The sequence below is a fragment of the Mesoplodon mirus genome (assembly GCF_964341445.2).
Source record: "Mesoplodon mirus genome assembly, chromosome: 7".
Taxonomy (NCBI): Eukaryota; Metazoa; Chordata; class Mammalia; order Artiodactyla; family Ziphiidae; genus Mesoplodon; species Mesoplodon mirus.
The window spans coordinates 10,383,598-10,399,022 of NC_138983.1; the positions used below are offsets into that span (position 1 = coordinate 10,383,598).

Genomic DNA, 15,425 nt, shown 5'->3' on the forward strand with positions numbered 1-15,425 from the left:
AGTTATTCAAAATTGGATTGGGCTGCCTTTTGATAGGTCTTCATCCCTGTAAGTGTTTAAGCAAAAGCTTGACTGATGGGGTCTGGGCGGCTAGGGAAGTCTCCTGCACAGAGCTGAAGGTAGAATTTAGTCAACCTTTCAGCTTTCTCCCAGCTGGATGATCCTGATTTTCATCCGCCACCTGCTCACCACTTCCCTGCCTACCATTTCTGACTGTGGCCTGAGGCAGCTGCAGAAGGGGACAAAGAGGAATCTGTGGGTTCAAGACTGTCTAGTGCCCCCTGACCAGGGAGCAGGTGGACCCACTGACCGGCGCACCCAGGGTTAGGGTGCAGACCTGTTGGCAGGCTGGGGGCCGGCCTAGAAGTGCTCAGCAGCGAAACGATCCAGCGTCCCACCTTGTACAACACAGTCATCTCGGGATCCACCTAGACCAGCAATGCCCGGGGCGCGCAGCCTCCTGCTCCAGCCTTGTTCCCGGAGTCTCTTTCCTCCCCGGGCCTCAGTCTGACGCCCATAGCCCTTCGCAGGAAGCCGACTCCCAAACCCGGGCCGGGGGTGTGGGCCGAGGACGAAACCCCGCCCCCAGGGGTCCCTGATCTTTGCCCCCGCCCCGGGCTCCGCGCCTCCCCTGATGGCCACCGGCGAGCGGGCGGGCAGGCGCCTTTCCCTTTTGTGTGTTTCGTTCCGAGGTGCCAGAGACCCCCCGCCCAGCCGTCCGCCGAGTCTCCTCGCGGCCCCGTGCCCCTCCTCTCGGCGTCCCCAGCCCCCCTGCTCGGCTCCGCGTGCCAGCTAGGGGCTCGCTGGTTCGCTCCCCGCGGCGCCAGGAGGAGGGGCGAGGGCCGGCAGCCCCCTCCCCCGCGCTCGGCGCCGGAGCCTAGCCGAGCCGGGGGGACCCGCCGCCGCCGGTCATGTGGGCCGGACTGCTCCTCCGGGCCGCCTGCGTCGCGCTCCTGCTGCCGGGGACCCCGGCCCGCGGCTACACCGGGAGGAAGACGCCCGGGCACTTCGGGGCCGAGAGGTAAGAGCCCCGCGCCCCTCCCCTGCCCCTCCGTGGGAGCGCTACCGGCGCGGTGCGGGGAGGCGCGGAGGGGCGTCCCGGAGCTGCGGGTCGGGGCGCCCCCCTGGGCCACTGTCCGCGCGCGGGCGCAGCCCAGGAGGTCCGGACAAAGGGACAGCAGCTTGTGCTCTGGGCGGGTGCCCGTTCTGCGCCCCTGGCCGGGGCTGTCCTAATTGGGATCTGGCGGGGGGGAACGGAGATCCAGGCGCTAGGTGAGCCGCTCTGAGTCCCGTGGAGCCCTGACCCCTGGCGAAGGGACCCCGGGACGTGCCACCTGGTCTCCGGACTGGCTGGCTTTCGCTCCCGAACGTGCCCGTGGCTCTGCCTAGGCAGTGCCTGGCCTGCCCCGCGGCTCTGGCCGCTCTGAGGCTGGGGGCTTTCCCTGTGTCCAGGCTCTGCGCACGCCGTGGACCTTGTAGCCGCCGGGGTCTCTTTGGGTTATGTTTCGGTTTCCGCCTGTGTGTGCGCGCGGGCGGGGGTTGGGTGTTTTGCCCCTTTGCTTTCCCGACTGATGTCGCCCTCCCCTAGCGTCTCCTCCCGGCGGAGGCCGGGCCGCCGCGGGTCGAGCGCGTGTGTGCGTGATGCTCCGAGCGAGGGAACACGGTGTCAGCGGGCGGCCTGGCCCGCGGCCACGGCCTCGGGGGCGCGCAGGGGGGCGGCCCCGCCAGGCTCGCAACTCGCACGTGTGTTCCGCAGCCACCGCCAGTTCCTGCTCAGATCGGCCCGGCTCCGCGGCGTGTCAGAGCCTTCCTGCCTGCCACCTGTCTCCCCGTCACCGCCAGCCCTAGGCTCCTTGGGGCGCTCTGGAGGGCGCTCGGCCCCTGCCCACCTGAGGGTGAGGCTCCACCAGCCTCCCGGGAATCCTTCCATCTGCCGCTTTGGTGGCACCCCTGTCCCTTTGAGAGCCCCATCTGAGGAGCAGGAGCTGCCGGCTTCTCCTTCCCAGGCTGCTGCCCTAATCGCTCCAGCGAGGGCAGCGGGTGAGACATCCCTGCTGCATCCCCCACCCACTTCCAGGGCCCCTTCTTCTGTGATGACTTCAGAGAGCGAAAAGGCTCTTGGAGGCTCTAGGGACAGTTTTCTGCAGACGTTTCTGTTTTGCCATGTGCCCTGAGTTTCCCTTTCTAGAGTATTTGTCACTTTTGACACAGATTGTTCTCCCGCAGAGCAGACTGGGTCTTTCCATTCATGTCCCCAGTGCCTGCTGCCGTGCCTGGCACATCATGGGTGGGTGCTCTATAAAACACAGTTGGGAAGGGTTTTCTTTTTCTTTTTTTTTTTAAATTAATTTATTTATTTTTGGCTGCGTTGGGTCTTTGTTGCTGCGTGCGGGCTTACTCTAGCTGTGGCGAGCGGGGGCTACTCTTCGTTGCGGTGCGCGGGCTTCTCACTGCGGTGGCTTCTCTTGTTGCAGAGCACTGGCTCAAGGCGCTCGGGCTTCAGTAGTTGTGGCACGTGGGCTCAGTAGTTGTGGCACGTGGGCTCTAGAGCGCAGGCTCAGTAGTTGTGGCCCACAGGCTTGGTTGCTCCGTGGCATGTGGGATCTTCCTGGACCAGGGCTCGAACCCGTGTCCCCTGCATGGGCAGGTGGATTCTTAACCACTGTGCCACCACAGAAGTCCCTGGGAAGGGTTTTCTTGTCCCTATTCTTTTGCAGCAGGATTCCCAGTTCAAACCAGGCTGGACTTCATCATCCTCTGCCCAGCCCATCCCAGAACCAGTTCTAGTCATCGTCTCTGTCCCCCTCCAGGCCCGTGCACATGCAACTCCTGTGTAGAACATTCCTCCATTCTCACCGGCTGCTCCTATTCTCTCTCCAGCCTCAGCCTAGGAAACCTCCCCTGAGCTCCTTGGACCTCCATAGCCTGTAATGTTCTGGCACTTGTCCCGCTATGTTGTTATACCTGGTTCCTTGTCCGCCCCTTGAAGGTGGGGAAAGTGGCTTGTTCATGGCTGGACTGCCTCACCCAGCCTCGAGCACACTGGATTCCCCTTCACTCCTTTGGGCAGCTCACCGATGCCCCCTCCCCCATCCCAGAGATGTCACCTGGGGAATGACTTCTCTCCAGCTCCCCCCTTTCTCTTTATTGTTGGCTTTCCTTCTCAACCTTTCCCTCAACAGCCATTTATTAAGCACCTATGATGTGCCAGGCGCTGCCCTTGCTGCGGAGTTGAAGAAAAAAGATGAAGCCCCTGTCCTCAGGGAGTGGTAGGGGAGCCAGGCAATGAACAAATCAACAAACTAATAAGTAATTTAATGTCCCAGGAAGTAAGTGTTATGAAGCAGAATAAAGCAAGGTAAGGGTGGACAAGTAGGCATCTCTGAAAAGGTGACATAAGCAGAGAGACCTTTTACAGGAGTGGGGGAGCTGTGTGTTTCTGGGGAAGAACATTCCTGACAGAGGGGACTGCAAGTGCAAAGGCCCTGAGGTAGCCATCCCTGCGGCTCTTCATCCATTGCGGTCTTCTATCCTCAGCTCTTAGACCCTCTTTGCTCTGTGTCCACGTGGCAGGCATCTGTAGGAAACTAGTATCTGTTCCCTTATACCTTTGTCTTTGTCCTGCCTCCAGAAGGGACTGACTGTCTGAGGCATTTTTCTGTGGAAACTTCCCATTGTCCTCCCGGGGAGTGGGGGTGGAGGAGGTCTCCAGAACTGTTTGTTGACTGACGTACTGACTGGCTGGGAGGCTTTCACTGCCCAGTAGATGAATCCTCCCCTTGGTACAGAATGTGGAAGGTGCTCTCTCCTCTCTTGCAGACGCCGGCTGGGCCCCCACGTCTGCCTCTCGGGGTTCGGGAGTGGCTGTTGCCCTGGCTGGGCGCCCTCCATGGGCAGTGGACACTGCACCCTTCGTAAGTGCCTGTCCCCGTGCCCCAAACATCCTCCACAGCAGGGCGCTCATTCCGTGGGCTTGCCTGAGGGACAGATTGGGGGCCCCAGTCCCCAATCCCTCACCTGTCTTTATCCTCTCAGCCCTCTGCTCCTTTGGCTGCGGGAGTGGCATCTGCATCGCTCCCAATGTCTGCTCCTGCCAGGATGGAGAGCAAGGGCCCACCTGCCCAGGTAACTGGGGGCGGGCAATGGCTGATGGGAAGAACTCTATTTACACTGAGAATATGCCAGGCACTGGGCAATTGTGCCCTAGCATATCATTTTCAAACAACCCTATTAGGTAGGCATTCTCATTCCCATGTTGTGGATGATGAAACCGCGGCACAGAAGCTAGTGTCTCGACCAGGGTTACATGGCCAGTAAGTGGCAGAGCTGAATTTAAACTCAGGCCTGTTTGCCTCCAGAGCCCCCTTCCCAGCAGAATTTAGGAGGAGCCGGGGAAGGCGGGGGCGGCTGGGACTGTGGAGTGGCGCATGCTCACAGGTGCGGTGCCTGTTTCAGACGCCCACGGACCCTGTGGGGAGTACGGCTGTGACCTCACCTGTAACCATGGTGGCTGTCAGGAGGTGGCCCGAGTGTGCCCCGTGGGCTTCTCGATGACAGAGACAGCTATCGGCATCAGGTGTACCGGTGAGAGGCGTGGGAGCAGCGGGGAGGGGGTGGGCGGGAATGAGGTCCCTTCCCTGTCCTCCCAGGACGGTCTCCGGAGAGATGCCAGAGCAAAGCTGAGACACGAGCAGCTCTGAAGTTTAAGAGTGGGCAGGCAGGCAGGCAAACACAAGAAATATGCCCCTTCTGCTATCTCACAAATACTTATTGAGCACACCTCATGGACCGGGGACTGAGCTGGGGCTGGGGTTACGAGGGCAGTCCCTGCTCTTATGTTGCTTCAGAATGTGAGGCAGGGAGACAAGTAAGGACAATGACAGTCCCCCCCATAATGGGGCCATCACCTGTGGAGTGCCCAGTACCAGGGCCCACAGAGGCACAGGGAACCGGACTGGAGGTGGGCATGATCGCAAAAAGCCTCCCTCAGGAAAGTGACATTTGAAAGATGAGCCAAGAGAAACTCAATAGTTATTTTGTAAAAGTATTATTGGTTCACCATTTTAAAAATTTCCTATGCACAGTCTGTTACTGTCCCCAGAGGCAGCCACCGTGACCAGTTTCTTACCTATCTTTCCAGAGAGCTTGAAAGCCTTTTTTTAATTTGGATTTTGTAAAAATAACCTTTCTTCCCCTGAATATAAAAGTAAAAAATAACTTCTTTGGAACATCTGGAAAGTAAAAGAAGGGTAGAAAGGTGAAAATAAACCTGTCCCAGAAGTCCCTACCCAAAGATATTTGTTAGTAAAATGAAGTTATTTTTTTCCCTGCCCTGTCCCCTGGGTGTGTAGGTGTTTGTGAGTGTGTATGACTGTGGGTATATGTGTGTCAGGCATGCCTATCTGTCTGTTTTATAAAATTGGGATCATACCTTATCTATAGTTTTCGTTCATTATTTTTCTCACTTAACTTTGTCTTGCGAGTAGGAAATAGTCCTATTTTTTCAGATAAAATATTATAGGTTTATTTAAAACTTAATTCTCACCTTGAGTATGCAAAGTACAAACTCCACAAAATGTTCATTTTTTTACTTTGTAGTTTACAAATATACAAAATAGATGTTTGCTTAAATTTATATTACGTATTTATTAAGGCAAAGAACTATATAGAAAAAAACATTTGTTCTGCTTAAGGCATACTTGGGAATAAGCCAGTGTACAAATTATTGCACATCTGAAACCACAGTGCATAACAGACTGCATAAAAAGGTTAAAGTAAACCATGTGTATTTACCTGACTTAGGTCATAAATGTAGATCGGAAGACAAAAATAGATTTTCCCTGTCAAAGTATGCAGCAGTTTGAGAACTTTGGCCTCATTTGGTACCTTTAGAACCACGACTCACCAAGCACCATCGTTTAAGCTATTAAAACACATTTTCTGTACCTGAATTTCTTCCTCTTCTAAGATCGTAATAATGGCTTTTAGAAGGCAAAGAGAGTACACGGTGATCTTTACGCTTATATTGCATCGAAACAGTTCAAGGGATTCTGGTCTTCCCTCCCCCCAACTCACGGATCTAATTTATACCCTGATATCCACAACTTCCAGTCACCCCCTTGGCGTTTTGTAAGTCGAGGAATACATATTCAAGTTGGATTTAGAATTGGAATGATAGAAGATCCAGTCAGACCCCATCTGTGCTTTGTCATTTGATTTCCTCATGTCTCCTGATCATCCAATCACAAGTTGACTTGTTGGGGACTTGACCATGATTGTAGAGTTTTCCAGCTGGGTTCCTCCCCTCACCGGGAAGACAGTGTGAAAGGTAAAAAATACCGAATTCTCGTCTGCCAGTGTGGGTCATATCTACTGTTTGGGGATTTTAAAGTGCCTCTTCATGTGTAAGGCGAGGTGGTCCGACCTCGAAAATGCCCGGTCGCACTAATGACACTGGAAGGGGCAGTGCCCAGTGTGTTTGCCGTAGTGCCTGGTCAGTTCATCTGAGCGGGCAGATTTCCACCCACGGCCATCCCAGTCACAGTGGTAAGGTTTCTCACCTGTGTGGGTTCGCAGGTGTGCCTTGAGATGAGAACTTTTCCGGGGCCACGACCTTCTCCCCCTCTTTGGCTTGGGCTCCTCCAGCATGCAGGAACCGGGTGGCATGAGCTCTTGGTAATGGAGCGGTGGGACCTGCGGCTGCATCTGGTCGGGCAGCAAGGGAGGGTAGTTGGGCCCGGGGTGGGGATGGGAGCCCGGGGGTAGTGGCAGGGCAGGATGACAGTCCCTGCTGCTCAGCATACAACATCATTTTGAATGGCTGCAGATGTAGCTGCTATAATCTAAGTACCTAGTTCTGTGCTATCCATCCTTAGCTTGTCTGCAGTGTTTCACTGCTATAAATAATGCTGCGATCAAGAGGCTTCTTGTCAGCCCCTCTGACTATTCCCAGAAAGAGAACTATTGGGTCAAGGGTCCCATGAAGGAGTTTTGGTGCTCGCCCCCCCGCACCCCTTCCAGAAGGTTGAAGTACTTTCCAGACACACTTCTCATTGCAGAGGCAAACTGGACCAAGGAAAAGCCAGAGACCAATGTCAAAGCAAGTGCAGGGAAGTGGGGCCCTGGCCATCATCCCAAGGGGCCCAGTGGGATTGGGTGAATCAGGGTGGGCTTCTTAGAAGCGGTGGGTGTGGTCCCAAAGGTACCTGCTGTGGGAAGAGCAAGAAAGGAGAACGGAGGTGACCAGCAGGCATGGGGGCCAGGGGGTGGGAGCTGACCTCGTAGGTCCTCATGGTTCTGAGATAGGAAGGGCTGCCTTGAAGCCAGGCTGGGAAGATCTGTCTCCCAGCCCCCTCCACCCTCAGGCCTGAACCTCCCTAAAGCACTACTTGGATCCAGTCACCCCACCCCGGGCAGAAGCCTCGGGACTCCTTTGCACTCTATCGCTGAGCCTTTACCCACTACCTCTCCAGCTCGGCCTCATGCTGCCCCGGCGGGAACCTGAGCTTCAGCCAGACTGGGCTCCCGGCGGTCCCTGTGCTTCCCGGAAGCTTCTCGGACACTCTGCGCTCTATGGGCCCCTCTCCTGATGCCTCCTGGTCCTCTCAACCCACCTCTCTTCCAGCACACACCTGCCGTGGCCAGGCGGTCCCTGGTAGGGCGCATACCGCCGGCTGCACGCCGGCCTCTCGTGGGTGTGTGTCGTGGTTGTGTGTTGTGGCTCCTACGTTCTCAGGCTGCAGCCATCTGGAGAGTCAGCACTGTGTCTTAGTGACGTTTGTGTCCTCGGCAGCCCCCCTTCCAGGTCTGCTGCACACAGGCGGTGCTCAATAAGCATTTAAGGGAATTTAATCAGCCTTCCTGCCCACTCCCCCTGCCCTTTTGGGGTTGCCCTGCAGGTGGGACCACTGGAAATAGTGCTGTCTCAGCCAGCCTCTCCGTCGTCTGTTCTGCATGGGTCAAAAAGAGACCTGGCCCCTCGGCCTCTTCTTTCTGGGGGCATCCCTAAAGCTGTATGACTTACCTGGTGCCTTCTTTCTTCCTGGGGTGGGAGTGGGTTCCACCCTGCTGAGGGCAGGCCCCGGGTGGGCACAGGGTCCTCGTGGGGTGCATATTCTCCCCACACCCGAACCACATTCAGCGTGAGCTATGCAAGAGTGTTTCCTCGCTCCCCAGACATCGATGAATGTTTAAGCGCCTCTTGTGAGGGCCACTGCGTGAACACGGAAGGCGGGTTCGTGTGCGAGTGTGGGCCGGGCATGCAGCTGTCTGCTGACCGCCACAGCTGCCAAGGTGAGTGGCTCTGGAAGGGGTAACGATGGTGCCGTCGCCACCGCCGCTAGGCCCTGATGCTGAACTCACGGCCCTGCCAGGCCCAACGCGTGCTCTCCAGGCATGATTGCGTTTCAGCTTCACCACAGTCCTCTGAGGGAGATGCTGTTCTCATCCTCACTTTCTGGTCGAGGCTTGCCCAAGGCCATTCTGTCAGTAGGGTCAGAAGGAGTCGGCTTGCAGGCGGGCGCGTCTGACGCCAGGGCCTTTGCTCTGGACCACGACTCAGTAGAAACTGCTGCTACCATCACTGTAGGGTAGGGGGCGGTGGGGGTGAGGGAGAGGCCGAGGGGAGGGCTAGGGTCAGGAAGGCAGACTAACCAGAGGAAGGAGGCCACTGAGCCGGGGGAGGGCTGAGGGGGCGGGTGACACGTCCCGGGGGCTCTGTGGGAGAGCCACGCTGCAACAGAGTCACCTCAGCCACCTGCCGGGGTGCTGGGCCGGGCTCTGGAGACACACAGCCAGGAAGAAAACATCCTGCCCCCCAACGACCTCCCCACTCCCCCCACCCTGGTCTGGTGGGAGAGGAGGAACAATACTGTTGGGTCGAGGGGCTTAAGTGCTGTGGGAACCCAGGGGAGAGAAGGAATCTCTTCTCCTAAGTGAACAGGATGAGCGAGACCTTTTAAAATAACGACTCAGGGCTTCCCTGGTGGTGCAGTGGTTGAGAGTCCGCCTGCCGACGCAGGGGACACGGGTTCGTGCCCCGGTCTGGGAAGATCCCACATGCGGCGGAGCGGCTGGGCCCGTGAGCCATGGCCACTGAGCCTGCGTCTCCGGAGCCTGTGCTCCGCAACGGGAGAGGCCACAGCAGTGAGAGGCCCACATACAGCAAAAAAAAAAAATAATAATAATAATGATTCATTCCTTAAAAATGATTTTTATTTACAGAAATTACGTCAGAAAACATTATCTCTTTAACAAGGCAGCTAAGACAGAAGCTCCCCTTGATACTGTGGTATCATTTTCTGGGTGTTTGAAATTTTCATAAATTATTTTAAAAGTTTATATATGTATATATTTTTTGTAATACGTGGGCCTCTCACCATTGTGGCCTCTCCCGTTGCGGAGCACAGGCTCCGGATGCACAGGCTCAGCAGCCATGGCTCACAGGCCCAGCCGCTCTGCGGCATGTGGGATCCTCCCGGACCAGGGCAAGAACCCGCGTCCCCTGCATCGGCAGGTGGACTCCCAACCACTGCGCCACCAGGGAAGCCCTTTAAAAGTTTTAAAAGTCATGGCCCTAGCCCCAGGCCATCTCTCCCACTCCCAACCTCTATGCTCCCTAGAGAATGGCCCTGGTGTCTTAGTATCTGCTTGGGCTGCTATAACAAAATAGCACAAACTGGGTGGCTTAAACAACAAAAATTTATTCTCACAGTTCTGGAGGCTGGGAAGTACAAGATCACAGTGTTGGCCCACTCAGTTACTGGTGAGGGCTCTCCTCCTGCCTTGCAGACAGCTACCTTCTCTTTGTGTCCTCACAAGGCAGAGAGAGAGCAAGCTCTCTCATGGCTCTTCTTCTAAGGGCAGTAATCCCGTCATGAGAGCCCCACCCGCAAGACCTCATCCAAACCTAATTACGTCCCAAAAGCCCCACCTCCTAATATCATCACATTGGGGGTTAGGGCTTCCATTTATGAATTTGGAGGTAATGCAGTTCATCCATAGCACTTAGTTATCAATCTGATGAGTGCCCTGCCTGCCTCTACCCAGTATGTGTACATACACACATGTGCACTTACAGAGGTATGATGATAAGAGATGGGTGGCTAACAGTTGTTGAACTCCTGTATTCCCGGCACCATGCTAAGCATTTAACATGCATTTTCTCAATTTTATCCTCAAGATTGTCCTATGAAGTTGGTACTGTTTATTTCCATTTTCCTGGTAGGAATACTGAGGCTTAAAGAAGTTAACTTTCTCAAGATCCCATTAGAGCTTCGATGTGAACCCGGTCATTCTTCTGCCTGCTTTTTTTCCCTTCAACAATCTGTCATGAAAATCTCTTCACATCAGGGTCAATAAACTTGCTTTATTCTTTTCAGCTGCTGCCTGGTACTCCGCAGTCCAGATATCCCATAGTTTACTAACTCTTCTCTTATTGATGAACATGCAGATCATTTCCAGCTTTTTCCCAATTTCAAACAATGGCTTGGGGAAGCTTTGACAGAGGAGGTAGTATAGAAGCTGAGTTTTGAGGTATGAGTAGGAGTTTTCCAGCCAGACAAGATGGGAAGGCATTCCAAGCAGATAGGGGAACATGGGCAAAGGGGGAGGGCCACAAGAGCATGGTGCCTTTGGAAGATGGCAAGAATTTGGGCCAGAGTAAAGGTGAGGGGCAAGGAGAGGGGTGGGAAAGGCAGCCCAGGACTCGTGAGCTATGGTGCTGCTTTGGTGCTTGTGGGAGCCTTGGAGGGATTTTAAGCAGAAAGTGGCCTGATCAGAGGTGCCCTTTGGTCAGAACATCCTGGGGGCTCTGTAGAGGGTGGCTTGGGAGGAGCACAGGGAGGGGCAGAGAGACACACAAGGCTGTTGTTATCCTCTAGACCAGAGACAAAGCCCAGGGCACCTGGGCTAGGGTATGGCAGTGAGGGTGGAGAGAAGTGGGCTGTTCCAGGGAGGACTTAGGCGTTGATAGACTGAATGTGGGTGGTGAGAAGGAGAGGGGTTACGAGTCGGGTAGGAGATAGTGATGAGAGAGGTAGGTAGAGAGGACCACGTATTTCCAAAACTCCATGGGGAAATGAGCTCCAGCTGTGTCCTGTTCCCTTCCAGACACTGATGAATGCCTTGGGACCCCCTGCCAGCAGAGATGTAAAAACAGCATTGGCAGCTACAGGTGTTCCTGTAGAACTGGCTTCCATCTGCACGGCAACCGGCACTCCTGTGTAGGTAAGGCAGGGGACCCTGTTGTCTTCACACTTAGGCTGCCAATCAGGAAGACGGACAGGGCGAGCCCAGGGACAGGGAAAAGTCAACAGTCTGGACCTCCTGGTTCCCTGGAGCCTGCAAGCGCTTGAGCCTTTGCTCAGAGCCTGCCTTTCCCTGGGGTTGGCGTGGCTCCTAATGGAAGACCCCGTCTTGGACTTTTCCTGGCCACATGCCACTTTCATCCTGTTATGTTTCTCTTCCACCCTCTCCCAGATACACCCCAAGGATTCCTCTCTGCTCACCCATTTTCTTGGCTGCCTTTGCTCCCCTTGGTAAATAAAGCACGTTATGTCTTGGTTCCTCTGGTTTAGAAGGAGACCCCTGTTTTCTCAGCCCATTGAAGAAATTTCCAGAAAGGGATTGGCATGTTTGGCTTGAGCTTGGTTCATGGGTTGAAGGTGGGGTCCTATGGGCCTGAAAAAAGACCTTGTTCTAGCAGAGTTGGGTGTTTGTCCTGAAGCCTGCCCTGAGCAGTGTGGTGGTTTTTGAGACTCTTTTTTCAGAAGGGCCCATAGCACCCAATGCCCAACAGTGGGTTGGTGGAAGGTTTGGAGGTGAGATTCCCAGTGGGGCCCATCCCCAGCAGCCAGCACTTAATCACTGCTGCACAGTGCTAGGGTATGAGTCACTGGTGCATCCATTAAATGCCTACTGGATGTATGAACCTTCCAAGGAGACTAGCACTAGACTTCAGCCCCATTCCCAGACATTCTGAGTCACACTGGCACCCTGGGGCAGGGAAGGACCCCATAAGAACATGGCAGGGAGACTCCCCCAGCCTTTTGGGGTAAGGGATGGGGGAAGAAGGACCCGGTAGCCCCGACAAGGCAGCCGTCGGTAGCGAGGCTTTCCCGCAGATGTAAACGAGTGTCGGAGGCCACTGGAGAGGCGACTGTGTCACCATTCTTGCCAAAACACTGTGGGCAGCTTCCTGTGCACCTGCCGACCTGGCTTCAGGCTCCGAGCTGACCGAGTGTCCTGTGAAGGTGAGCGCTGGGTCCCGCCCCCCGGCCCCGGGCCCCACCCTCCCGGAACGGGCCCTCTTCCTTCCCCCTGAATTTTTTTTCAGTTCATCTCGTTTGTTATTTCCAACATCCCCCTTTCATCCTTTCTGTCTCCTTCCACTTCTTTATCCATTCTTTTATTTTCCTTTCACTGTTTCACCAGCCCTCCTGTTTTCCCCCAAATAGTAAAAGGAAAAAAAAAAAAAAAACCACCAAAAAACGTTGATAGAGGAGCATGTGACGTAGGAGTCCCAGTAACCTGGGCTCACAGGGATCCTTTGGATAGTGTGGTGTCAGATCTCTGCCATGATTTAACAGCATGCCTGTAAACGTCCATATAATGTCGTGTCAATACCGAAGGCATTCTTTCTAGACCAGGGCCAGTTTTCCATCGTGTAGTCGCCCATGATGGTCTGAGCTCAGCCACCCCGTTTCCCCCCCTCCCCAGTCCAACCTGTTTTCTCCCCGTCTCACTCTGATTTGTGGCTCTCTTCCTTTTTCCTATCTCTCACCCTTGCCCCTCATCTGCCTCCTTTGCCGCCCTCCTGTTTTCGGACTCTCTCTCTTTCTGTCTTTCAGACTGTTGGGCAGTTGCTGTCCATCTGCAGGGAAAATGTGCACTGTTCCTAAGAGTGTGTGTGTGAGTGTGTGTGTGTGTGTCTCAGGGGAGGCATCCGCTTGGAAGCTGGCCTGTCTGCCATGGGCCCAGAGAGGACCCTGGGCCCTTCCTCCCCCTGAGCCTCAGCGTCTCCTCCTGGGAAGCCACAGCTGGATGGGAGAGTAGGGGACACACTCCTGACTTGTCAGGAGTAGGGAAGGGTCACTCCCAGGTCGGATCCCTGAGGGCTTAGGGAATGTCTGCGTGGTTCAGGAAAACCCGAGTCTCCTTTGTGGCCAGCGAGGAAGGGAAGGGAGAAGACTCTGATTTTGCTGCATATGAAGCATCTGGACCTCCCGCATCACCAGCGTGTAACTTTGGGCTGCTCGTGGTACTTTTTCATCAATCTTCTCCCCTGATCGTCACCGCAGCCCCATTAGTTTGAGGTTGAACTGGTGGTATTAGATCTATCATGTTGATGAAGAAACTGGCCCAGGGACATTCAGTGATTTGTGGTGGTGGGCCTGAGTCCACGCCCCTCGAATCTCACCTCCTGCCCCTGCTGTCTCCCTGCAGACACCTCTGTGTTTCCGTTTCAGCTTTCCCCAAAGCCGTGCTGGCCCCATCTGCCATCCTGCAGCCGCTGCAGCACCCCCCTAAGATGCTACTGCTGCTTCCAGAGGCAGGCCGGCCCGCCCTCTCCCCAGGGCACAGTCCTCCTTCTGGGGCTCCAGGGACCCCAACTGGAGTCAGGACCACACGACTGCCATCTCCCACACCTGCACTACCCATGTCCTCCGCTTCTGCCCTGACGCAGCTGCTGTCTGCCCCAGTGGCCACCCCAGTGCCTAGTCCCTCTCCGTTGGGGACCCTCAGACCTCCCTCACGAATCCAGGAGAAGGTGGTGGTGACCCCTTCCTTGCCCAGGGGCCCTGAGGCCACACAGCTGGCACCAGGGCCCTCTGCCTGTTGGCACCTGGGAGCCATGCATGAGTCCGGGAGCCGCTGGACAGAGCCTGGCTGTTCCCAGTGCTGGTGCGAGGTGGGTGTGAGGGGTCCTCCGGGCTTCCCTGGTCTGGTGTCTGGGGCATTGTGGTGGCTGGAACTCCAGTTTCTGCTTCTAGGATGGGGAGGTGACCTGTGAAAAGGTGACGTGTGAAGCTGCTTGTTCTCACCCGATTCCCTCCGGAGACGGGGGATGCTGCCCATTGTGTACAGGTGGGAGCTGGTGTGGGGAAGGCTGTGAGTTTCTCACGTGGTACTGCCTCTTCCCTTTCCTAGCCTTTCTGCAGCTGAAAGGCTGTTCTCCAACTTTCGTGTGTCACCTGAAGGGTGACCCCTGGGCCTAGCCCCAGAGCTTCTGATTTAGCAGGTGCTGGGTAAGGCCCAGGAATTTGCATTTCTAACAGGTTCCCAGGTGATGTTGACGCTGCTGCTTCGGGGGCCACACTTTGAGAACCACTGGTCTGTGCTCTCAAGGGGAACTTTTGACCTTCCGGGGATCCTTTTTGAGCTTCGTTCTTTCATTTATTCCTTCATTCAGCAAGTTTCTCCAGACCCACTCTGCAGTCCCCTCCCCTGCCCCAGTCCCCCTCCTACTGCAGGAGGAGTCATCGTTTATAAATTCTACCCCCATTCTGATTCCCTCCCACAATCTGCTGACAATTTTTCATTTGCTTCCCATTGCTCTTAGGATAAAGACCTCAAATCTTACCAAGTCCTTCAGCAGAGCTCCTTAACACTCACCCTGCACGTGAATCGCTGGGAATCTTGTTAAAATGCAGATTCTCATTCAGTAGATGTGGGGAAGGGCCTGAGTGGCTACATTTCTATGAAGCTCCTGGTGGTAAGGTGCTGAGGTTGCTGCTCTTTGAGCAGCAGTGAAAAAGTCTTCCTAAGGGTTAAAATGAAAATGCAACTCACTGATTTTCTTAATGGTAATTGTGATCTTTTACTGTGTCCCTACTGTGTACTAAGCCCTGAGTGTGAATTGCTGTGTACATTACATCTGAGGTTGTGCATCCTTCCAAGTCCCCTGCAGGGCATGTGGTGGTATTTCCATTTTACAGTAAAGACAACTGAGTCCCAGAGAGGTTGAGTGACACATCCAGGTCCAAGGCCACTCAGGTGACAGGCCAGGTTTGGAACCTGGGGCTGTCTGGATGCCTTTCCTGCCTTATGGGAATAAAATGCCATGCTTTCAACACAGTTCTGGGTTTATCAGACATAAATGGGACCCTCCCAGGGCACCCTCTGTGGGTGTCTCCTGTAGTTCTCCAGGGGTCTTGGGACCACACCGTTCTGAGTACCTAGATCTGTCACTCCTGGGGCATCCGAGCCAGTGAGAGAAGGTTCCAGGTACATTATGCCTGGAAAAGTAATGAGGCCTCAAGCTTCCTCTCCTTTAAGAGGTCTGATGCCTCCACTCCTGTTTGTCTTTCAAAGGCTGTTTTCACAGTGGCGTCATCCGGGCTGAAGGGGACGTGTTTTCACCTCCCAACCAGAACTGCACTGTCTGTGTCTGTCTGGTGAGCATCACAAGATCCCTGAAGCCTCGC

The 15,425-nt window shown here is 55.0% G+C and overlaps 1 protein-coding gene across 1 annotated transcript in view; it reads left to right on the top strand.

Moving 5' to 3' along the window:
• Window positions 1-911: 911 nt before the first annotated feature.
• VWCE (von Willebrand factor C and EGF domains) overlaps window positions 912-15,425 on the top strand; it is a gene marked incomplete at both ends in the record, with an annotated part of 29,334 nt that continues 14,820 nt past the window's right edge. Inside the window, 10 exons of the mRNA XM_082627779.1 lie at window positions 912-1,021; window positions 3,820-3,914; window positions 4,036-4,125; window positions 4,456-4,584; window positions 8,176-8,292; window positions 11,110-11,226; window positions 12,123-12,251; window positions 13,467-13,909; window positions 13,992-14,109; window positions 15,313-15,395. Of these exons, the coding sequence (XP_082483905.1) occupies window positions 912-1,021; window positions 3,820-3,914; window positions 4,036-4,125; window positions 4,456-4,584; window positions 8,176-8,292; window positions 11,110-11,226; window positions 12,123-12,251; window positions 13,467-13,909; window positions 13,992-14,109; window positions 15,313-15,395 (1,431 nt within the window). The remainder of the gene's footprint in view (window positions 1,022-3,819; window positions 3,915-4,035; window positions 4,126-4,455; window positions 4,585-8,175; window positions 8,293-11,109; window positions 11,227-12,122; window positions 12,252-13,466; window positions 13,910-13,991; window positions 14,110-15,312; window positions 15,396-15,425) is intronic.